Source organism: Haliotis cracherodii, unplaced genomic scaffold (assembly GCF_022045235.1).
Source record: "Haliotis cracherodii isolate W230 unplaced genomic scaffold, xgHalCrac1.p SCAF_8, whole genome shotgun sequence".
Classification (NCBI taxonomy): domain Eukaryota; kingdom Metazoa; phylum Mollusca; class Gastropoda; order Lepetellida; family Haliotidae; genus Haliotis; species Haliotis cracherodii.
This window is the reverse complement of record NW_027266341.1, coordinates 7,191,021-7,217,174: the sequence shown is the minus strand read 5'-3', so window position 1 is coordinate 7,217,174 and position 26,154 is coordinate 7,191,021. Positions and strand designations below refer to the sequence as shown.

General features: G+C 41.3%; 1 protein-coding gene across 3 annotated transcripts in view; it reads left to right on the top strand.

Annotated features, from left to right (window-relative positions):
- The window catches only part of LOC139449480 (phosphatidylinositol-3,5-bisphosphate 3-phosphatase MTMR6-like), a 110,374-nt gene extending 91,226 nt beyond the window's left edge, over positions 1 to 19,148 (top strand). For all 3 annotated transcript variants that reach the window (XM_071230898.1, XM_071230899.1, XM_071230897.1), the window contains exons 6-14: positions 3,887 to 4,021; positions 5,049 to 5,181; positions 5,863 to 5,972; positions 6,868 to 6,990; positions 7,544 to 7,797; positions 8,357 to 8,491; positions 9,021 to 9,147; positions 10,084 to 10,506; positions 17,986 to 19,148. In XM_071230898.1, the coding sequence (XP_071086999.1) occupies positions 3,887 to 4,021; positions 5,049 to 5,181; positions 5,863 to 5,972; positions 6,868 to 6,990; positions 7,544 to 7,797; positions 8,357 to 8,491; positions 9,021 to 9,147; positions 10,084 to 10,506; positions 17,986 to 18,141 (1,596 nt within the window). In that variant the 3' untranslated portion in view covers positions 18,142 to 19,148. The remainder of the gene's footprint in view (positions 1 to 3,886; positions 4,022 to 5,048; positions 5,182 to 5,862; positions 5,973 to 6,867; positions 6,991 to 7,543; positions 7,798 to 8,356; positions 8,492 to 9,020; positions 9,148 to 10,083; positions 10,507 to 17,985) is intronic.
- Positions 19,149 to 26,154: the final 7,006 nt, after the last annotated feature.

Sequence of the window (26,154 nt, the reverse complement as noted above, 5' to 3'; positions counted from 1 at the left end):
AGTCTCAAGCTTTAAGAGAAACATGTTAATGTAGCGGCCATAAAATTTCCGAGTCCCTTGATGGGATTTAACCACAGACCTTCTGAGCAGAGGTCGGACGCCATGTCCACATGACCAAAGAGGTCAACCCCGTCAGCAAGCTGACAAGGTAAGTATGTCATCTGTGGGATGACTCCACGCCCTGCTACATTGACATCATGTGAAGCACATTATTTGTGTCACCAGTGTTATGGTGCAGGGCCCATGGGGATTCTGGGATTAGAACAGGCCCTGACCAGGCTACCTATGCAGGGTGTAAGAGCTACCAATGGATCGGGTGTCTGGCTTGGTGACTTGGTTGATTGCATGGCATGTATCTTTCGTTCAAAATCTATCACTGGATTGTCTGGTCCACACTCGATGTTTTACAGGCCGCCATCATATTGCTGGAATATTGCTGAATGGATTGTTAAAGAATAGGCAACAGCAGCAAGAACAACATTGTGGGAATATTGGGAAGAGCAGCTAATGTAGCTGTGATCATATAAACATTTTTTCGGACTAAAGTACAAATTGTGATTTTGACTGTGGCTGATCGGACTGATCAATTGTCGGCCGGCACAGAGCAGGGTAGTCTGATGACGTTCAGGATCAACAGGAAAGTCACACCATGTTTTTTTTTCCTTTGAAACTTCTATACTTCTTGAATGGGGAATAATAAAAACAACTTGCTGAATAGATTTTGAATTTATTTGAATTTGAAGTTTAGAAAAACTATACATTTTTTGGGAAAGCCAAACCTAAATAAACACAGTACACATTTATTAAACACAGTTAACATGTGATACTTCCCTTTTGAGTTATGTGCTTCAAAAGAAATCACAAAGCGATCAATGAGAAGATCACAATTACTTTGTCTAGATTTAATTATGTATAATTCTTGAAATGAGTTCAGATGTAACAGTGAAATCTAGTATTTGTAAACAACAGGCATGTATTGTTCATGTTGTCCAGGGTTAGAAACTAACAGTTTTTGTCCACTGGTCCTTATAATGATAACATATAGCAAAACCCTTAAAAAGGGCAAATTTCTACTAGTCCTTATGATACCTGTACCATTGGGCAGTTTGGCAAGGACTACAGGACTAGTGCCAATTTCTAACGCTGTTGTCTATTGTGGGAATGGTATTTAAAAGCCAAGTCCTGTCTGGCCGATATTAGATGACCACCATACACTTCTGAGCATCCATTGCTGTGTAGAAGACACACGGCTGTATTAACATCAGACACTAGGGAATAATGGTGTAATGATCAAAGCCGAATGTCCGTGCTATCTTAGTGGATGAAGCAGGAATCAGGAGCCCCAGGAGATATTTGGATGGTGTTTAAAAGCCTTGAGCACATTAAGATTATCATTGATACAGATTGTTAACACTACAATGCCAAGTTAAAGTGAGTTAATATCGGGAATACTGCTGCATAGGATGTCAGTGGTAGATGAGGTTAGGGACATGGTGACCTTGGTAGACTTGGTGACCTTGATGTAAATGCAAAGACCTCATTTGTGAAGTATTACTGTCAGTCATCTGTTTTTTTATGGATCTTACCAATATAGAATTAATTAGGCTTCAGCATTGTCACAACCACATGCCAGTACATGTATCTTTAGGTATGACAGGAACTTGACAATTACTGAAAAGTTAATTAATGCCTGTAACTTTGGTAATAAAAGTCTGTACTATTTACTGGATGGATAAATACTGGCTGTCCCGAAATGGATGTATTAGTATTAAATAGACAAGGAGGGCGAATGGAAGGACCCACTCACAGCTGCAAACTGTCACGTTCAAACCATACCACCATTCTGTAGAATGCATCACACCAGACACAGTAGAGATAGGTAACTATATATGCCACATTCAAACCACACCACCATTCTGTAGAATGCATCACACCAGACACAGTAGAGATAGGTAACTATATATGCCACATTCAAACCACACCACCATTCTGTAGAATGCATCACACCAGACACAGTAGAGTTAGGTAACTATATATGCCACATTTAAACCACACCACCATTCTGTAGAATGCATCACACCAGATACAGTAGAGCTAGTTAACTATATATGCCACATTCAAACCACACCACCATTCTGTAGAATGCATCACACCAGATACAGTAGAGCTAGGTAACTATATATGCCACATTCAAACCACACCACCATTCTGTAGAAAGCATCACACCAGATACAGTAGAGCTAGTTAACTATATATGCCACATTCAAACCATACCACCATTCTGTAGAATGCATCACACCAGACACAGTAGAGCTAGGTAACTATATATGCCACATTCAAACCATACCACCATTCTGTAGAATACATCACACCAGACACAGTAGAGCTAGGTAACTATATATGCCACATTCAAACCACACCACCATTCTGTAGAATGCATCACACCAGACACAGTAGAGCTAGTTAACTATATATGCCACATTTAAACCACACCACCATTCTGTAGAAAGCATCACACCAGACACAGTAGAGCTAGGTAACTATATATGCCACATTCAAACCAAACCACCATTCTGTAGAATGCATCACACCAGATACAGTAGAGCTAGGTAACTATATATGCCATATTCAAAACCTTTCCAAAATCTCCTGCACCAAATATTGATCCATTGAAAAGGTTGCACAGCTCATGGGATAATATCTTTGATTTAAGAGTCAGGAAAGCAGACATTTTCTGAAGGCAATATGCAGCATAAAATCCTGAGTGGATTAAAACTTGCCAGAATGCATATTTGATAGCATCTAAGTGTTCAACTTGAAGTAATCCTATTCCAGTCTGTGATCAAAGTTGTGGGTAGGAACGGAGCTATTAAATAGGAACACTTGAGAGACGATGGTGAGCATTAAGGATGGGGCTTCAATGCTGAACATTATGCCCAAAGGCTGTATCTTTGTCACATAACTGGTTCATGAAATGCCGGTATTCACCACTAAAACTGTGCTCACAAAGAACAAATATCATTGGTTTAATCCAGATAGTAATTAATTCCCCTTTATGTTGATATGAAATAAACCTTATGCCTTGTCTTGTATCAGAGTGATTAAAGTAGCAGTGATTGATGCTTTGAACTGAAAACTATTTCATGGTTACTATTTCGTTTTGAATGGCTGTATTCGTACATGCCATGGGAAAGTCTTGTGAAACAAGCATGCAGTTTGTCATTTTAAGCACGAGAAATTTTATGTTAATATTTGATTTACACAGGATTTTCAATCTGTGATAAAATGGATTATCACACCTCCATGTCAGAAGGTTGAGATCTAAATACTGTGTATCCTGCCTTGAAGGGGAATAAATTTCTCAGCGGGGGAATAATTCTCTTATACCCCGCCATGAGCAAGTCAAGCTGCATGTGAATTTCTGAGAGGCAGAATAAATCGCTTATACCCTGCTTCAAAGCAAAAAGCTGCACAAAATAAGATAATATATATTCGTAGTAGCAGGATCACTCCGGGTTTTATGCATCCCCCGTTAGGTTTTATATCTCCCGCCTCCTGAAAGAGTGAGTACACATTTATGCTACAGGGACCTGATGGAATGTGAGATCAAGCCCTGGCTTGTGGTATAAAACCTAACGCTGAACACATAAAACCCCATGTACCCCTCATGATCCTGCTACAACTTATAATGTTATGACCTTTTTCTTAAACAGTTGATGTCATAACAAGATCTTGACCATTCCGCCTTTCTATAAGAGCATTAACAGGTCATTCATTTTCCATATAACATTGATGGTGTGCCTCTTCTTAATGTATCAGCAAGCATTATGTTGGCAGAGTGCAATTCAGTGATAACGAAAAGTCACTTTAATCTGGGTTGTTTCAGGCTGGAATTACTCGATGCAGTCAGCCGCTATCTGGATTCAGCGCTCGCTGCGTGGAGGATGAACAGATGCTGCAGGCCATTCTCAGAGCCAACCCTAAATCTAAGTACATGTATGTGGTGGACACGAGGCCCAAGGTCAGTATAGAGGGGCTCAACCTACTTCTGGTGCTGTCTTCTTTTTAAGCCATCACCATGATGCTGTCAGTGCTATCTCTAACAAAGGGTGGTGGAGTAGCCTGGAGGTTGAAGCATTGCTTTGTCCCACCAAGAGTCTAGGTTTGAGTCTCCACATGAATACAATATGTGAAAACTGTCCTGTGTCCATAATATTACTTACAACATTACAGCAGCATGGAATGTCACTCACTGACTCGCTAAACTCACTCACCCATCCACTCACCCACCCACCCACCCACCCACCCACCCACTCACTCACTCACTCACTCACTCACTCACTCACTCACTCACTCACTCACTCACTCACTCACTCACTCACTCACTCACCCACCCACCCACTCACTAACTTACTCACCCACCAACCCACCCACCCACCCACCCACTCACTCACTCACTCACTCACTCACTCACTCACTCACTCACTCACTCACTCACCCATCCACTCACTCACTCACTCACTCACTCACTCACTCACTCACTCACCCATCCACTCACTCACTCACTCACTCACTCATCAGTCTGTTCACAACTTTCTACATGGTTGTTTTTGAATCATGAGAAGAGAGTAAAAGTTGGTATTGTTGTAGTCTGAATAGTGTCATTTTCAGAATAGAGAACTGTTTACAATTTGTTTGATGTTGGCAAAACAACAGATATCTATTAATTAGATCATCCCCAGACACTGGCATAAACATTCACATCACAACATATACATACAGTGCAAATTTACAGTTACATTTGCACCTGCTCCAGACATGATGTAAATGTGCTCCTGGTGCTAATATACATACGTGAGTAAACGCGTTCACATGACAAGTATACTCACGTATGTATATTAACACATGTGTGCAAATATACACACATATGTATAGAGGTGTATGTGAACGAGGTATAAACAACAAGTGGATGTGCCTCCTGTCCCAGTGCCTCAGGAGAGATTTTACTCCACTTCAGTTGCTTTCATACTTTATTTTACTATTTCCAGATCAACGCAATGGCCAACAAAGCTGCAGGGAAGGGATATGAAAACGAAAACTTTTATTCCAATATCAAATTCCAGTTCTTAGGAATAGAAAATATCCATGTAATGAGAAGTAGCCTACAAAAGTTGTTAGATGGTGAGTAGATGCACAGTTCAGCTTGGTGTTTTAGAATGACTTGAGAAGTTATGGTTGCCCTTTTAGATAATTTCAAAGCAATTAATTTTTTTTTCAATGTTTAGGTATTTCAGATACTGGTAATTTGAGTATATATCTATTTCATTTGTGATTTGAAACTTCTCTGAATGAAGTTATATGTTTCTATGAGTGAAGTCTCCAACAAGGAACTACCATAGTGCACTGTCAGGCCAGTGGTACCCGTAGGCAGACCTGTTCACAGATCTCTCACTGACCTGTGTGATGTTTCAGTCTGTGACCTGTGTGATGTTTCAGTCTGTGACCTGTGTGATGTTTCAGTCTGTGATCTGTGTGATGTTTCAGTCTGGGACCTGTGTGATGTTTCAGTCTTGGACCTGTGTGATGTTTCAGTCTGTGACATGTGTGATGTTTCAGTCTGTGATCTGTGTGATGTTTCAGTCTGGGACCTGTGTGATGTTTCAGTCTGTGGTCTGTGTGATGTTTCAGTCTGTGACCTGCGTATGATGTTTCAGCCTGGGACCTGTGTGATGTTTCAGTCTGGGACCTGTGAGATGGTTCAGTCTGTGACCTGCATATGATGTTTCAGCCTGGGACCTGTGTGATGTTTCAGTCTGTGACCTACGTGTGATGTTTCAGTCTGTGACCTATGTGATGTTTCAGTCTGTGAACTGAAGAACCCATCAATGAACTCCTTCCTTTCGGGCCTGGAGAGCTGTAACTGGTTGAAGCACATCAAGGCAATGATCGACACATCAGCTTTCATAGCTAACGTGAGTCCTGTTCCTTACCACCAGGTGTTTGTTGGTCAGACTTCCCTCCTGTGATGTACAGCTAATGCAAGTCCTGTTTCTTTCCACCCGATGTTTGTTGGTCAGACATCCATCCTGTAATGTATAGCTAACGTGAGTCCTGTTTCTTACCACCAGGTGTTTGTTGGTCAGACTTCCCTCCTGTAATGTATAGCTAATGCAAGTCCTGTTCCTTACCACCAGGTGTTTGTTGGTCAGACATCCATCCTGTAATGTATAGCTAATGCGTGTCCTGTTTCTTACCACCTGGTGTTTGTTGGTCAGACATCCCTCCTGTAATGTATAGCTAACGTGAGTCCTGTTCCTTACCACCAGGTGTTTGTTGGTCAGACATCCATCCTGTAATGTATAGCTAACGTGAGTCCTGTTCCTTACCACCAGGTGTTTGTTGGTCAGACTTCCCTCCTGTAATGTATAGCTAACGTGAGTCCTGTTCCTTTCCACCAGGTGTTGGTCAGACATCCATCCTGTAATGTATAGCTAACGTGAGTCCTGTTCCTTACCACCTGGTGTTTGTTGGTCAGACATCCCTCCTGTAATGTATAGCTAATGCAAGTCCTGTTCCTTACCACCAGGTGTTTGTTGGTCAGACATCCATCCTGTAATGTATAGCTAATGCGAGTGCTGTTTCTTACCACCAGGTGTTTGTTGGTCAGACTTCCCTCATGTGATGTATAGCTAATGTGAGTCCTGTTCCTTACCACCTGGTGTTTGTTGGTCAGACATCCATCCTGTACAAACAGGATTTTTTTGTTTACTGAAAAAAGAGTTAAACACTCTTTTTTCGTTAGACAAACAACTCCTGATTATGTAATTGACATGTAACCTAATAACTTCATGTATTTCTCTACTTCAGGCCATTACTGAAGGCACAAGTGTATTAATCCACTGCTCTGATGGATGGGACCGCACAGCCCAGACCTCTAGTCTTGCTAGTCTGATGTTGGACCCTTACTACCGGACCATACAGGGATATCAGGTAAAGTTGCCATAGTTTCAGATCTATAGGTTCAGGTCGAGGTGTTTTGATAATTTTTTGGAAATACTTGAGGCTTTATTTCTCTTATTACATTACCAATATGCACGGCTAAAATTTTTTACTCTAGCCCACTGGTTGGGGGCTAGTACAGATTACTGCCGAGCTAGAACAAGTTTCCAAATTTCCCTATTGTTTTAACATTACAAGGGCATTTTATTTTAAAACGTGGGCTGGTCAAGTTTAGTTCTAACTCTGCCCATAGGGAGTTTCAACCCTGATTGAATATATGTGGCCTCATTTCTTTATTGTTGCCACTGATAATAAAGAGTCGGCCATGATTAGAGGATATATGTTTCTCTCTTGTAGGCTCTGATAGAGAAGTGTCAACATGATTAGACAATATTTGAGGCCTTCTTTCTTTCTTGTTGCCACTGACAGAGAAGTGTCGATATGATTTGAGGATATATGAGGCCTTGTTTTTATCTTGTAGCTACTGACAGAGAAGTGTGAACCATGATTGCAGGATATATGAGGCCTTGTTTCTCTGTTGTAGGCACTGATAGAGAAGGAGTGGCTCTCTTTTGGGCACAAGTTCACTGACCGGTGCGGCTTCCTGGACACCGTGGAGGCGAAGGAAGTGTCCCCCATCTTCACACAGTTCCTGGAAGGGACCTGGCAGATGACCCAACAGTTCCCATGTGCTTTCCAGTTCAACGAGAGGTTCCTGCTCACGATCCACGACCACGCCTACTCCTGTCAATTTGGGACTTTCATCGGCAACTGTGAGAAGGACAGGCTGGACTTGAGGTAGGCTGAGAGGTCCTTACTGTCTCAATACTGTCAGTCCGTCTCCAAAGGATCACATGATCCTTCTTGAGGTCTATCCTGTCTCAGTACCGACAGTCCGTCTCCAAAGGATGATGTTTAAGAGGATCATATGATCCTTCTTGAGATCATATATCTCTGTCCGACAACTGGTAGTCTAGATCACATACTTTGTGTACCCCTCTGATGGGTGTAAATTGGCACGGCTCCCATGGGTGAAAGCTATGAACACACAATGCCATTTAGAAAGAGGTCAAATGTTACAAATGTACTAAAATCTGTACTGTGCCAAGAAAGTGTTATCCCAAATATAACACTTGTTACAGATGTTTGAGAAGATCATAAGATCCAGTCAGTGTGACCCTTGCAGTGTGTATGTTACTGTGTGTAACAGAAAGACAGATATTACCCGATTTATTCATAGCGAAATAAAGAAAGAGACAACTTGAGTCTGGCTGTTATGCTGAATATAAACACCCTTTGTTTTTTTTATATAACACGACAACTTTCTAATATTTTACTGTTTATTTCATTTCTCCAGGTTGAACGAGCGGACGTACTCACTATGGGGTTACCTTGCCAAACATATGAATGAATACATTAACCCTTTGTTCAAGAAGGAGTATGAGATTTCACACCCGGTGCTAATCCCGAACACTCGACCGCAGTGTATAAAGTAAGTGGTGTTAGGTTGGATTAGTAACTCTGATCTTACAGATAAGCCACTCATGCGTTTGCTTCTGTGTCTTCATGTTCTTATCAGAACATCTTAAATCTTATATATAACATGCCCGTAGCTGGAATATTGCTGACTGAAGTAAAACACTGGTTTTAGTCACACATGGGTTCTGACAAGGGCCATGGAACAAAGAAATCAACACATCCAGGGTTCCAGGGTAAGAATATTGGTCCCCATGCCATGCTTGTGACAAGAGGCAGTTAATGGATCTGATGGTCAACCTTGGTGACTTGGTTGATTCAATGTCATTGTATCCCAGTTGCATGTATTGTGATATCAATCACTGGGTTGTCGGGTCCAGACAATATTTACAGATAGCTGGAGTGTGGCAAACAAACAAACAATATAGAGACATCAAGAGACTTCCTCCTGGGTTGACTCTGTGGGGACACCAAGGCATCCGAGGGTGACTGGGGTCACTGGATGGCAGCAGTCTGACCCAGCCACTTGGTCTCTACTCCTACAGGTTCTGGAAGGGCATGTACAACCGGTTTGAGAATGGGATCCACCCCCGGGAACATGTGCAGGATATTCTGAGTGCAGCCAAAGATCACAGCTCCTCTCTGGAAGACCATGTTAGGCTACTGGAGAAGGTGGGACATGTATATTTGTCATTTACAATTTTTCTTACCTCTGCTGACTGAAAGTCAAGTGAGCATATGTCATGGCCTGCTTGTCCTGTGATGATATTGTAAGCATCATCTCCTTGGAAACCACTTGACCAATGACGCAGAAACTTCCAATGGTTGTTCCCACCAATGGTGACACCTCAAAATTCTTCTAAATTTGAATCTGATTTTCAATATTGTCTCCACAATAGCCATTTTGAAAACCTATTTCAGGTCATTACTCAGCAATTTTTGTTCAAATGTAGTATTTAATTGAGGAGAGCGCACATTTTCCATTATCTCAATATTTTAAAGTTTGACCTTGAATTAACAATTTGTGTTTTGACCTTAGTTGTGGTTCAGAGAAACTTTTATAATTACCCATTAACATTTGTCATCTGTACGGAGTAATTATTATCATTTTCCTGTGTGGAAATAATCATATCATATACCTGGGTGTTGTGGTAACATGTGACAATGGTGTTCTGATGTGATCCTTAGCTCAGCAGGCATGCTTTCTTCAGGGACATCCAAATCGTATTTCAACATAAGGAAAATGTTATTTTCAAAAGACTAGCATGTTTTTTGGAGAGAGCAACGAATCAGGAATTGAACATAACAAAGTTTCACTATGTTTTCGAGAAGTCAATGATTTCACTATCACACCATTATAAACATCCCACATCATACATTAAGGCCGGCACACTGGGCGACTGCAACTTATATGAAACGGTTCTCCATTAATTACAAATATAACTTTTGAAGATATTCACATATAAACCAAAATTAATGTTCATAACTGTCTGGCACTTCTGAGAGGAAGAGGGTCGGGCATATTGAGAGCTAATTTTTCATTTCAATGTCTTGGCCATGCATCAGGGCCCATGACCTGTATTTTGCTCACGATCTTTTTGTTTCCAGAGAGTGACCCAAATCTGCAAGTTGCTGGGCAAATCTGACGAGACCATTCAGCGCAAGCTTCAGGGCTTCCTGTCAATGGAGTCCCTGGATGGGTTCCTTGCTGGCCACATTGATGAGTTGACGCTGAAAATAGCTGAAGCCAACCACAACGACATCGAATCAAAAGACTCTGACCTGTCTGGCAACCACGTTAAGAGTGACTCGGAGTCGGGCTTCGACGAGTCGAGTTCCCAGATGTCCCGATCGGGTATTGAGGATGGCTATGCTATGGACAGCAGTTTGCTCCACCGCTCCCCGAGTTCCGAGACTCTCTCGCTGGACCAACTGCTGATGGAGCTGAAGACCGTGGCTGTAGAGTGGAGGTCATTCCGCAATGTCCACAACTGCAGCTGTGCAACCCCCTTTGACCACTATGTCAAGAAGGCAAGACTCCTTTTACTGTTCACTCAACTTGAGTCTAAATTGAATAACACATAAAACTTGCTGAAGTGGTGATTAAGAATATTTCAAACATTGACATAAAACAATTTTCCTTGCACTAATTATGTAACAGTGTTTTCTAGTTTTTGTGTTAAATAACATCCTAATCCTCAAAACTGGAGTGTAAGCCAATCAAGGAAAAGAAATTGTACTCTATTCTTTGTGTTCAGTAGTAGCAGTTAATTCTTTACTCATCAAATGTATACTGAGTTATCTTCGACGGAGATTCTACATTTATGAAAAGCACTTTTTGTACAACGTATCACAGAATGATATGCATGAACTTTTCTTCAGTTTTTGTTGGTAAAATGCATATTTATTACCTATATTATCGTAATTATTCAAATAACACTTGTTAGTTTTCCACACTTTTATTAACCTTCTAATCAGCACTATTCATAAAGGATGGTAATACATTCAAAGTCTTTGTTTAATACAGTACAATAATTGTATGTCCCACATAGAATCCACTTATGTTTTTGGTTTACTAAATCCTGAATTTGATTTGATCTGGGCAGGAATTTTCACTTAAGGTATGTCATCATTTTCTTTGAAACTTTTTTTATAAGCATTTTGCAATTTTTATTGACCCATTGCACGTTTGTGCATCAGAAATTTACTTTGCAATCTTGTATCCTTTCTGACATTCTCAACATCTCGGGTGGGTATGCATTTGTGAAATTTGATTGTATGGGGTTCTTGAATGATTTTGATAATTCTTCACCACTGATTCGAAAGAAACACCTTGTTAAAGTACCGCATGTACATGCATGCCATAATTGATTTCACAACATCTTTGGAACTTTACAGATGTTGAAAGGATTGATGAAACATTTGATTGGATGAAAATGGATGCATGTTACTACGCCAACAATGCAGAAAGTATTGTGGATGAGGGATTTTCAATTTACCACCCAGATTACCAGTATGTTTTTCCTACCTGCTGCCGGAGTTCAGACAAGATAACCTTGCATAGGTCATCAGGGTCATCCAGGGTTGTCTCATTGCTTTCTTTCATTTTTTCTCTGATCCTGTATGATTTCTGGTTCACTGAATGGACATTGTCAGGCCTGTCTTATCCATTAGTGAAGTGATATTCTTTGGAGATTTTAGCCCTTACTGGTGGTGGGCAAGTCCTTGTTGTCCCAGTGTAGGTGACCGTCAACCGTGGTGATGCAAAAAGTGACCATTTACCCTCCTGGTTTTGTGGACATTACTGGACTTTAGTTTTTTTTGATATTTTGATCTCTTGACTTAAATGTTTAGGAAAACAAATATTCTAGTGGGGGCACGGGTGGCCAAGAAGTCTAAGGCGCCTCAATTCGCTGTGCAAAGTTGCATTCCTTGGTCACGCCAGAAACCTATGATTGTGGGTTCGAATCCCGGTTCACCCTGATTATGTTTCTAGGTTTGTCAGCGCCATACCCGTGCTCATGGGTTTCACCAAAGTGGTAACCATCTGAGACCTGCATCACTTCGGGCTTTCCTCCCACATTAAGCTGACATGCTGTGATATAACTGGAATACTGTTAAAAGCGGCGTTAAACCCAACTCTCTCACTCACTCACATATTCTAGTGTCACAGACATCCAGTTCCAACAGTCATTATTAAACTGTGTCATGTCATGTGGCTGAAATAATGCTGATGCACCGTTAAATTTTAACTCACTAACTCACTCATTCCTTTGAACATTTCACAGCCTCCTCATGCTTGCACACACTTCTGTAATTCACCATTCAAAGCTGGGCTCTTCACATGCTTAAGATACTAATACTAACACCTTCAAATACCTCAGAGTGACTGTATTATCTCTAATAAAACATGGTGAGTACTACATCCTGTACATGCCAAGAACCACACTGTGTCCTGTACATGCCAAGTAACACACTGTGTCCTGTACATGCCAAGTAACACACTGTGTCCTGTACATGCCAAGTAACACACTGTCCTGTACATGCCAAGTAACACACTGTGTCCTGTATATGCCAAGTAACACACTGTCCTGTACATGCCAAGTAACACACCGTGTCCTGTGCATGCCAAGTAACACACTGTGTCCTGTGCATGCCAAGTAACACACTGTGTCCTGTGCATGCCAAGTAACACACTGTGTCCTGTACATGCCAAGTAACACACTGTGTCCTGTACATGCCAAGTAACACACTGTGTCCTGTACATGTCAAGTAACACACTGTGTCCTGTACATGTCAAGTAACACACTGTGTCCTGTACATGCCAAGTAACACACTGTGTCCTGTACATGTCAAGTAACACACTGTGTCCTGTACATGCCAAGTAACACACTGTGTCCTGTACATGTCAAGTAACACACTGTGTCCTGTACATGCCAAGTAACACACTGTGTCCTGTACATGCCAAGTAACACACTGTGTCCTGTGCATATCAAGTAACACACTGTGTCCTGTACATGTCAAGTAACACACTGTGTCCTGTACATGTCAAGTACCACACTGTGTCCTGTACATGCCAAGTACCACACTGTGTCCTGTACATGCCAAATACCACACTGTGTCCTGTACATGCCAAGTAACACACTGTGTCCTGTACATGCCAATTACCACACTGTGTCCTGTACATGCCAAGTAACACACTGTGTCCTGTACATGCCAAGTAACACACTGTGTCCTGTATATGCCAAGTAACACACTGTGTCCTGTACATGCCAAGTAACACACTGTCCTGTACATGCCAAGTAACACACTGTGTCCTGTACATGCCAAATAACACACTGTGTCCTGTACATGCCAAGTAACACACTGTCCTGTACATGCCAAGTAACACACTGTGTCCTGTACATGCCAAGTAACACACTGTGTCCTGTACATGCCAAATAACACACTGAGTCCTGTACATGCCAAGTAACACACTGTCCTGTACATGCCAAGTAACACACTGTGTCCTGTACATGCCAAGTAACACACTGTGTCCTGTACATGCCAAGTAACACACTGTGTCCTGTACATGCCAAATAACACACTGTGTCCTGTACATGCCAAGTAACACACTGTCCTGTACATGCCAAGTAACACACTGTGTCCTGTACATGCCAAGTAACACACTGTGTCCTGTACATGCCAAGTAACACACTGTGTCCTGTACATGTCAAGTAACACACTGTGTCCTGTACATGTCAAGTAACACACTGTGTCCTGTACATGCCAAGTAACACACTGTGCCCTGTACATGTCAAGTAACACACTGTGTCCTGTACATGTCAAGTAACACACTGTGTCCTGTACATGCCAAGTAACACACTGTGTCCTGTACATGTCAAGTAACACACTGTGTCCTGTACATGCCAAGTAACACACTGTGTCCTGTACATGCCAAGTAACACACTGTGTCCTGTGCATATCAAGTAACACACTGTGTCCTGTACATGTCAAGTAACACACTGTGTCCTGTACATGTCAAGTACCACACTGTGTCCTGTACATGCCAAGTACCACACTGTGTCCTGTACATGCCAAATAACACACTGTGTCCTGTACATGCCAAGTAACACACTGTCCTGTACATGCCAAGTAACACACTGTGTCCTGTACATGCCAAGTAACACACTGTGTCGTGTACATGTCAAGTAACACACTGTGTCCTGTACATGTCAAGTAACACACTGTGTCCTGTACATGTCAAGTAACACACTGTGTCCTGTACATGCCAAGTACCACACTGTGTCCTGTACATGCCAAGTACCACACTGTGTCCTGTACATGCCAAGTAACACACTGTCCTGTACATGCCAAGTACCACACTGTGTCCTGTACATGCCAAGTAACACACTGTGTCCTGTACATGCCAAGTAACACACTGTGTCCTGTACATGCCAAGTACCACACTGTGTCCTGTACATGCCAAGTAACACACCATGTCCTGTACATGCCAAGTACCACACTGTGTCCTGTACATGCCAAGTAACACACTGTGTCCTGTACATGCCAAGTAACACACTGTGTCATGTACATGCCAAGTACCACACTGTGTCCTGTACATGCCAAGTAACACACTGTCCTGTACATGCCAAGTACCACACTGTGTCCTGTACATGCCAAGTAACACACTGTGTCCTGTACATGCCAAGTAACACACTGTGTCCTGTACATGCCAAGTACCACACTGTGTCCTGTACATGCCAAGTAACACACCATGTCCTGTACATGCCAAGTACCACACTGTGTCCTGTACATGCCAAGTAACACACTGTGTCCTGTACATGCCAAGTAACACACTGTGTCATGTACATGCCAAGTAACACACTGTGTCGTGTACATGTCAAGTAACACACTGTGTCCTGTACATGTCAAGTAACACACTGTGTCCTGTACATGCCAAGTAACACACTGTGTCCTGTACATGCCAAGTAACACACTGTGTCCTGTACATGCCAAGTACCACACTGTGTCCTGTACATGCCAAGTACCACACTGTGTCCTGTACATGCCAAGTAACACACTGTCCTGTACATGCCAAGTACCACACTGTGTCCTGTACATGCCAAGTAACACACTGTGTCCTGTACATGCCAAGTAACACACTGTGTCCTGTACATGCCAAGTACCACACTGTGTCCTGTACATGCCAAGTAACACACCATGTCCTGTACATGCCAAGTACCACACTGTGTCCTGTACATGCCAAGTAACACACTGTGTCCTGTACATGCCAAGTAACACACTGTGTCATGTACATGCCAAGTACCACACTGTGTCCTGTACATGCCAAGTAACACTCTGTCCTGTACATGCCAAGTACCACACTGTGTCCTGTACATGCCAAGTAACACACTGTGTCCTGTACATGCCAAGTAACACACTGTGTCCTGTACATGCCAAGTACCACACTGTGTCCTGTACATGCCAAGTAACACACCATGTCCTGTACATGCCAAGTACCACACTGTGTCCTGTACATGCCAAGTAACACACTGTGTCCTGTACATGCCAAGTAACACACTGTGTCATGTACATGCCAAGTAACACACTGTGTCGTGTACATGTCAAGTAACACACTGTGTCCTGTACATGTCAAGTAACACACTGTGTCCTGTACATGCCAAGTAACACACTGTGTCCTGTACATGCCAAGTAACACACTGTGTCCTGTACATGCCAAGTAACACTCTGTGTCCTGTACATATCAAGTAACACACTGTATCCTGTACATGCCAAGTAACACTCTGTGTCCTGTACATATCAAGTAACACACTGTGTCCTGTACATGCCAAGTAACACACTGTGTCCTGTACATGCCAAGTAACACACTGTGTCCTGTACATGCCAAGTAATACACTGTGTCCTGTACATGCCAAGTAACACACTGTGTCCTGTACATGTCAAGTAACACACTGTGTCCTGTACATGCCAAGTAACACACTGTGTCCTGTACATGCCAAGTAACACACTGTGTCCTGTACATGCCAAGTAACACACTGTCCTGTACATGCCAAGTAACACACTGTGTCCTGTACATGCCAAGTAACACACTGTGTCCTGTACATGCCAAGTAACACACTGTGTCCTGTACATTACAAGTAACACTCTGTCCTGTACATGTCAAGTAACACACTGTGTCCTGTACATGGCATGTACCACACCGTGTCCTGTACATGTCAAGTAACACACTGTGTCCTGTACATGCCAAGTAACACACTGTGTCCTGTACATGCCCAGTAACACAGTGTCCTGTACATGCCAAGTACCACACTGTGTCGTGTACATGTCAAGTAACACACTGTGTCCTGTACATGCCAAGTATCACACTGTCCTGTACATGCCAAGTAAAACACTGTCCTGTACATGCCAAGTAACACACTGTGTCCTGTACATATCACACTGTGTAGCTTGACCAATGCTGAAAGATAACCTGTCACTGCATACATTATCTTCATCAAGAATTACTCTTCTGAAACATGCAAGTTTTCATTTGTTGGATGGTTTATTTTCAGCACATTACACAGATATCTTCAACTTCCACACTTTTCAAAAACTAATGCGTGATGATATATGAAAAGAACTTTGGAAACTATAGGACTGTCTGTTTCTTTGCGTCTTGTGTAAGGGAGACAACTGCTGTCCTCTTCTGAAGACTGAACTTTTAACAATTAACTGTTGACGATTTATACAGTATTGCATATTTTTAACTTTCAACTGAAATTCATTTGTAATTTTGACATGGCATGATTTTAACATTTTTTTTAAATCTTTATTAATCCCCAAAATTACATCTTAGGATTTGATGATACCTGTAGTGTACCTTTATTTGAATCTTAATGATACAACCATTGTTTTATTAAAATGCATGAATAAATGGATCCAGCTTGAAGCGAGCACTGTGTCAAACTTGGCCAGCGGAGTAAGGAATAGAGTAGGTCCCAGTGCTTGGCTTCCGAGCTGACTAGCAAGGACGTGGACTTGTTACAGTGTATAACATAGCGGCTGATTGGGTGTCATCATTGCTCGGGTTACCAACCACCGTTTTTCTGGTCCTGATTGGATTACTTTCAGGCTCCTCGGATATTGCTATAATATTGCTGATATACGTGGTTTATAATGCCTGACTCATACTTGTTTCAAACGAGTGAGCGATTATGCATGTTGAGTGTGAACTATGCTTGTTGTAAGAGATGACTATGCTTGTTGTAAGAGGTGACTATGCTTGTTGTAAGAGGTGACTAACGGAATCCTGTGGTCAGACTCGCTGCCTTGGTTGAGGCATGTCATCGTATCCCAATGGCATGGATCGGTGCTCATCACATCAATCACTGGATTGTCTGGTCCAGACTTGAATATTTACAGACCACCGTCATATAGCTGGAATATTGCTGATTGCGGTGTTAAACAACAAGCAAACAGACAAACAAACAAATCAAATGAGTGAGTTTGTCTTTTGTCACCATTTTTAGCAATATTCTTGCTATAACACAGCAGGGGACACCAGAAATGGATTCACACATTGTACCTATTAGGGAAGTGAGCCCGGGGCTCTTTCCTTGCTGTATTCGTTTACTTTATCTGGTATTTGGGAAAGGTCACTAAGAGGGTTTTTTAGTTCTTTGTGACATTAGTCAAAACTTCAAGCAATGGTTTGTCAGACATTGAGTCATGTTTCTCTCGTAGATATATTTTGTAGATATATTATTTATATATATCATGCAGATATATTGTGTGGATATATGATTATTGGAATCTACTTGAGATGGGAAAATGGTTTCCAAATATTCTTCCAGTGATACAGAGACAGTCAATATTTCCACAGGATCCCATTTGGTGTAAAATGCAGATCACTTAGCAACCAGCTTTCTTCCTTAACATCTGGTCCAATGGTGAGATATATCATGGTTTTAGAAAACTGCTTGGTCCTCTGAGTACATTGTATATATGTGTATATTGTTCTGATTTCAGTTCCACTGCTGGAAGTGTGGCGAGGTGTTCTGCACGCGCTGCATCGCCCGCTACATCCCGCTCCCCGGACACTACTCGCGCCGGCCCGTCCCCGTCTGTAAGCCATGCTACCGCCAAGTCCGACACTCGCCGTCAATGGAGTTCCCCACCAGTTGATGTCGAGACCACTAGACACCAACAGCCATGCCACCTAGACCTGTTTATTGTCTGTCACACCGCCACTTCACGGCCTCCTTAGAATCCTACAGGCTTCAGTGTGCCACACCTGTGTACAGTATTTATTGAAGCAAATGCTCGATGTCAATAGACTGTTGATACTCTCTTAAGACAATTACAATATGTGTGACATGAAACTTAATAGAATTGAAGAATGATTTCAGGTTCTAAGTATCGGATTGGAGTTATTGTTTTGTTCGGTTGTGATTATGAATGTACATAAGTAGATGTTTTTTTCTCTCCAATCTTATCAGGTAAAGTATTAGGTTGTTGAGCATCAATAATTGAAGTGTATTGGTTGTATACTCCCCAGGGAGCTCAGAATGAATAGCGAGTGCACACTGATCCATTGATGGGGGTGATAACGTCTATGCGCTTAGAACAATGTTATGCATGGAGTACAGTGCTATGTAAATGGACTATTATTCATATCTCCATGACTCCTCTGTCCTGTGTTAACGTGACTTCAGTTGGATCACCCAGGGACCATACACCGATGTGTGGTCCCTGGGTCAACTCATCAACATATTCCTCATTTTGTTTCTCATTTACTCAGCCACTGCTCGAACTTCAAGATAAAGTCAAGGGTCCTTCCTTGTCATAGTCCTCATGGACCCCAGGAGCTCCCTTCATTTCTTACATTGCATGGGATACAGCTTGAAGCAAGTTAACGCTAAATGTTTATGTATGAAGCAGAGCTGTGTGATAAGGAACATTGTGTGTTGCAATCCAGGCCATGTGAACAGAAAATTGTGCTGTATCCCCCTTGAGACAAAATAGATAATTGTGCTGACTCCCCTAGAGACACAACAGATAACTGTGCTGAATCCCCTTGAGAAACAACCGATAATTGTGTTAAATTCCAATGAGAAACAACAGATAATTGTGTTAAATTCCAATGAGACACAACAGATAATTGTGTTAAATTCCAATGAGAAACAACAGATTGTTGTGTTAAATTCCAATGAGAAACAACAGATAGTTGTGTTAAATTCCAATGAGAAACAACCGATAATTGTGTTAAATTCCAATGAGAAACAACAGATAATTGTGTTAAATTCCAATGAGAAACAACAGATAGTTGTGTTAAACTCCCTGCGAAGGAACAGGTCATCATGTGTAGGGAGTCTGTATATCATGTTCGTCTAGTGATGGGAAAGTTTTCTCATACATTGTCCAACATGTGTCAGTGGGTTGGTTTGTTACAACACTAAGTTCTTTCATTTTCTTCAGTGCTTTGCATATCACTTTGATGTTTTTCTACCTGACCACATCCATTTCCTGTTTTTTATATTAATACGGTATTTGAACAAATCATGTAGCATGTTGACTTAGTTGAACATTTGTCTTGTTTGATTCTTCTTTAAACCTATGAAGCTTCCAATCAAAATCTGATACATGTTCTTCTGACAGTCACTGGTGTCTTTAATTTTAACCTTTGTGAAATGGCCTCCTCTGTGACTGAAATTGTACTGGGTGCAGTTGATGGAAAATAAGTCGGGGACCTAAAGGGTGCCATAGTGTGAATGATTAAGGTACCGTATTTGCCATATTAAGTACCCTGATCCCTCGCCAACTTCTGAACCAATTTATAAGTAATCTTTTTCAACGTGCCTCCTAAGACCGACAACTGACATGACAGTCTGTATTTTCTTGTGTATATGACAGATTTGTTGAAAAACAGCAGTGTAGAATGCGTATATAATGGCCTAGGAACTATTATCGTTTGTTTCATTGACATTTGAACTGATTGTTTACCACCACTCATTCTTTGACAAATTTAGATCACTGTTTATGGCTTATTACAGTGAGTATAGAAGTTCAGGCGTAGAATATTTATATGCAAATAACTATTTTAATCAACAATGCTCGTCTTGTAATCTACATTGAATTTGCTCCTTAATTATCAGCCTGGCCTTGTATGGACAGTGAGGTGAATGTGTGTGACACTCTGCCTCTCTTAGTAACAGGTTGTTGTAACTGATTGATGAATCTACACAGATAAGTAAAATGTGAACAATTGCATCATTCAAACATTGGGTACATGCAGCCAATAGGTTGTGGGGTCTTGGTCCGAACATAAGAATTATCAGGCTACAGTGTAGAGAGACATCTTTCACTCACCCTTACAAGGTTGTCCTGTGCTAGGAAGCACCCAAGCCATGTAACAGATCATTGACGTGTATTCTGAACCAGCACCACAGTTACAGGTTCGGTCACAAGGTCTTCAGGCCACGGAATTAGACACCACTTTCTTGTTTCTGATGTACTGGAAGTATTCAGCCTTGCCTGCATGTTGCCATCACTCTGTGTGTATATAACCTGTGTATAAACCATACATTTGTATATACTGCATGGCATTGGGATTATTTTGAAGAAAGTGACAAGTGCAATATTTTGCGAAAATATATTTGTTTGTGTTAATTTATTTTCATCCATGTATATCAGGTCATATCTATAGACACGATCAAGATTTAATTTGAAGATAGATATTTGTGTAATTATTTTAGTACTGATATGTATGATTAAGTATTGACTGAAGTACTTGTGCGAGGATGCTGAACGGACTGAGCTGGTGGATAGTGGAAGAACTGGAAGCACATTCATCTTGACTGTAGTACATGTGTTTCCCTCAGTAGCAGCCTGTTCTATACCTAGTGCTCTTCCTACGCAACACTCTCAGTGCTATGTACCAAGCAATAGAAATAACGGACAAAGAAGATATCAGTCTGTTATCACAGTGAATAATCATCTTATATCTGTCAGTTATTGCAGTGTTATCAGTGGTGACCATGTAGTATCAGTTATCCCAGAGTGTTATCAGGGGTGACCATGTGATATCCGCCAGTTATCACAGTGTTATCAGTCAAGGTCAGTTATCACAGTGGTGACCATGTGATATCGTTCCACAGTGGACACTTTAAGTATAACATTTTGTTGGTAGTCATCACTAGGGAGTATTGGTGATATTGTTCAACTCTAACACCTTGGGTATCAGGTTCTGTCCCAGTGTTTACTGGGTAGTATTGGTTATCATGTTGGCATGAATTCATGTTCCCAAGAAAGATATTCACCACTGTGATGCTTTCATATGCCTATAAACAAATGTTCACCAACAAATTATGATCAAAATAGATGAGACACCATATGTAAATTGCAGTCTAATCGTCTGAAATCATCTTCTGTTCATCTGTAAGTTCCATATCATGTATGACCATTTAGTATCTGCTGCATTTGGCAGTAAACCATTGAAGCATAATTTTGTCCTTGACGTGGTACTGTACCAAAATATTCATATTCATTTTACTTGAGGGGCGGTCTGGTAGCCTAGTGCTTAAAGCGTTCGCTCGTCACGCCGAAGACCCGGGTTCAATTCCCGGCATGGTACCATACAATGTGTGAAGCCCATTTCTGGTGTCCCCCAGCCATGATATTGCTGGAATATTGCTAAAAGCATCGTAAAAACATACTCACTCACTCACTCATTTTACTTGTGGCAAGAATTCACTACATTCATTATTTGAGGCAGAAATATACTATAGTCATTATTTGAAGTAGGAATTCACCTTATTATTTTGATTTTTGTGGTTGATGATGCATTACAACACAGCAAAACATTCCGTACTTCAGGAGCGTGTGGCTTGTACTTTCCTGTGATGTTATGCGAATGTGTTTAATTTAATTCTACAGTGCCCACGGGCTTTCTGTGCTTGCAAACCAACCAGGATTGTTTAGAACCTGTAATTTCAGCACTGTGTAATCTATTGTGAACAAATGTTGCAGCCACTATGCTTTCATGGTGGCCTACGTTGGCACCAAAGCACGACATTTCAGCATGGGCTAATGTCTTTGAATAGTGATGTTGTTCTCTCTAAGCCTGGTTATACAGCTATATCTGGCTCAGGGGACTCACATCTGTATAGGGAGCATCATGTAATATTACATCTTCTAGTCAATATTTTAAGAACAAACATATTCACTGCAGGCATGTTTTTCTAGACAATATCATTTCTGCAAATGAATTATTCGGAAACAGATGAGTGATAAATAATCTGTGTTATTTAAATGATGAAAGTGATATGTCTGGATTAATGATGTGTCCACATCTGTGAGATACCTGGATTAGAAATGTGTCCTACATGTCTGAGGTGTCTGTATTAACAAGGTGTCAACATCTGTAAGGTACCGAAGCAAGGTGTCGGAATTCATGGGGTGTCTTGATTAACAAGGTGTCCAGATATGTGCTTAGGTATAGGTTTGAAATATTTGCAAACTAATCCTATAGATGAAAGAATTCAAAACATTTGGATTATACTAATGACATTTCATTGTGTAACACAATTAATTTCTCAAGATTATCGCCAAAGGTTTCCCTGTGATGGAGACAGAGTAGCAGCCTTTATCTCCTGTTTGTCATCTTTGCTTCATGATCGTCTATATCCAGACTGCTCAGCATTGACAGCAAGTTGAGTGGCTGTCTACCACTGACTGTATTCTACACTGAAATGTGCCAAGGGAGGTGATGACATGATATGTACCACTGTAGTCACATACCAGTACATAGGGTTCTTTGTTCTAGTTCTACTGTGTAGATAATGCCATAAGTTATGTACAGACTATACTGTCTCATGTATCTTCTCATAATACTGATGTATATATTTGTTGATTATAGCTCAAATAGTAAATAAATGACATCAACTTGCAATGGAGTAGCGTCTTTTTTTAAAGGATGGAATAACACTATTCTCCTGGTCTGGGTCCCTTTTCACAAAGACAACTTTGTGTCATGACAGACATGTCATAGCATTTACATACAACAGTTGTATCGCTAAGATCACTCTGTGAAACACACTCTAACAACAGCACTATCGCTAAGACTACTGTGAAACATACACAAAGGACAGCTGTATGCTAAGATCACTGTGAAATATACACTTACAACAGCTGTATCTCAAAGACCACTCTGATAAACATACACATACAACAGCTGTATCTCAAAGACCACCCTGATAAACATACACATACAACAGCTGTATCTCAAAGACCACTTTGAGAAGCATACTCTTACAACAGCTGCATGCTAAGATCACCCTGATAAACATACACATACAACAGCTGTATCTCAAAGACCACTCTGATAAACATACACATACAACAGCTGCATGCTAAGATCACCCTGATAAACATACACATACAACAGCTGTATCTCAAAGACCACTCTGATAAACATACACATACAACAGCTGCATGCTAAGATCACCCTGATAAACATACACATACAACAGCTGTATCTCAAAGACCACTCTGATAAACATACACATACAACAGCTGCATGCTAAGATCACCCTGATAAACATACACATACAACAGCTGTATCTCAAAGACCACTCTGATAAACATACACATACAACAGCTGCATGCTAAGATCACCCTGATAAACATACACATACAACAGCTGTATCTCAAAGACCACTCTGATAAACATACACATACAACAGTTGCATGCTAAGATCACCCTGAGAAACATACACTTACGACAGCAGTATCGCTAAGACCACTTTGAGAAGCATACTCTTACAACAGCTGTATGCTAAGATCACTGTGTGAAACATACATTTATGACAGCTGTACTGCTGAGACCGCTCTGAGAAACATACTCTTACATCTTTCTATTACTTGATAGAAACTTGATGACCATTCTTTTCCATTTCTGTGTCCATTTGGACCCCTATCACGTTCAACTGGCTGCCACTGATATACAAACAGCCTCAACAGAGTAAATACACTTGCAATGAACTATGCAAACAATGTACTACATTGACTAGTTCACTTTGTTATGGCCCACAGTTGAAAGTTAGTCAGACTTAGAACATTCTGACCAGCCCTCTATAAATGGATCTTTACCTCGTATGTCTTTGCTTGACTGACCTTTGTAAGATTGGTTGCACATCGTCCGGTGGTCAAAATATAAATTGGACAATAATTTAAAGAACGCAGATAGTCACCTTGAGAGATTCTTGTATGTCATGGCAGAATGTAACATGTTACATATTAACAGGCACAACGATTGCTTGGTTTCAGTTTAGAGATTGATGAATCTGTTGCAGAAATTCAAACTGACTGGCACTGTTGACGACCGTAGGAGATCTGGAGACAAAATGTACCACATGGCGTTAAGACAAACACATCAGAAAAGTGTGTCTTAGAAAATGGCACGCTGTCCTCGATATTCTGCGAAGTCGATTACGTAGCACAATAGGAAGGCGTATTAGTAACTTAGTATTGGTCTCTCGGAGACTACATCAATTTGGCTTCCGATGTAATGTTTAAAATAGGAATCCTCTTCTTTAAAGATATTTCTCTGGACAAGACAACTTGTGGGTGAAGGGTTGGAACAAGGTGCTCATATAAGACGAATCAATCTTCAGATATTTCAGTAACCGTATGAAAAGGAACGCCATTTCTGTCTACACTCTACTGTAAAACACCGACCCTAGGCACCCGTTTGGGTGTTTTGTGTAAAGGTCCAGCAATTCTGAAGAAAGTGCCGGGTACAGTTAAGAGCGAAGTATATCAGCAATTTATCATCAATGATATCAAACAGCATGGATCTTGTTTAGATTTTTCGGAGAAAGATTTAAATTTCCAGAGCCGGCTCATAATTCACGTTCAACTCGTGGGTATCTGACTGCCAACAGTGTGAAACTGCTTGATTGAAATTCTGTCAAGATTCCTACTGAATCCATGTCGGATTTTATTGGAAAGAAAAATTGCAGTGGATATGCCAACATCCAGCAAAGAAATCTTAAATCACTTGTGTTTCCCCACAAATTGCACCATCTAAGCATTTTACGACGACATGCCAGAGGAATCAAGGCTGTATTGCATGACTGGTAGAAGTACTCAGTACTGATGTTGCAACATAGTGTTCTATCCTTTGAAACTGTATCGCTGTAAAATATAAAACCTCATTCCAAGAGATTTCAAAGACATGATGAACGTCAAAAGGCTGTTGGCATGCTTCAAGCCGGTAGAACTCAGCATGGGGTGGCCAAAATGTTCAGTTGTTTGCAGCCACAAAATGTTAATGATAGGTCAGGATCGATTAATTAGAAAGAAGGCTTTATGAAATCGAGTCCAAACTGCCAATCACCTGCACCAGTCCAGCGGAGTTCCAATTACTTACCATACGATTAGAATTCGTCCACGTGTCGACAACCGTTAAGAGATCGACACATTCATGCCGAACGCCAATGGTGTTTAGAGCACTGAAACTGGAGGAATCGCCGATGGTCTCGTGTAAACTTTTCAGATGAGTCCAGATTCACTCCGGACTTGCAGGATAGTCGGACGTGAACGTGTCTGGGGGCGTCCTAACGAACGTCTTAAGAATATCAAAGTAAGGCACCATGACTTAACTCTGGGTGGGTCGATATGGGTCGGGATCACTGTGACTGCCACTGCATATTGGCCATGGAATGGTCACAGAACAATACTCCCGAGACAACATACAGGCGCCAGTAGTTGTGCCATTTGCGCGCCATGTTGTTTAAGGTTTTGTGTTTCAAGACGATAACGCTTGTGTCTATTGTGCACATATCGTAACTGACTACCTTCGGAAGACGCGCACGCCAACGTGAAACACCACCCTCTACGTTAGCCGAACTGGGTCAGGCTGCAAGATTTTGTTTGTTTGTTGTTTAACGCCACACTCGGCAATATGCCAGCTATATGACGGCGGTCAGTAACTAATTAAGTCTGGACCAGACAATCCAGTAATTAACATCATGAGCATCGATCCACGCAATTGGGATACGATGACACGCATCACCCAAGTCAGTGAGCCTGACCACCCGATCCCATAAGTCGCCTCTGCCGACAATCACAGTCGCCTTTTACAGCAAGCATGGGTTGCTGAAAACCTATTCTACCCCGGATCTTTACGGTTCGGCG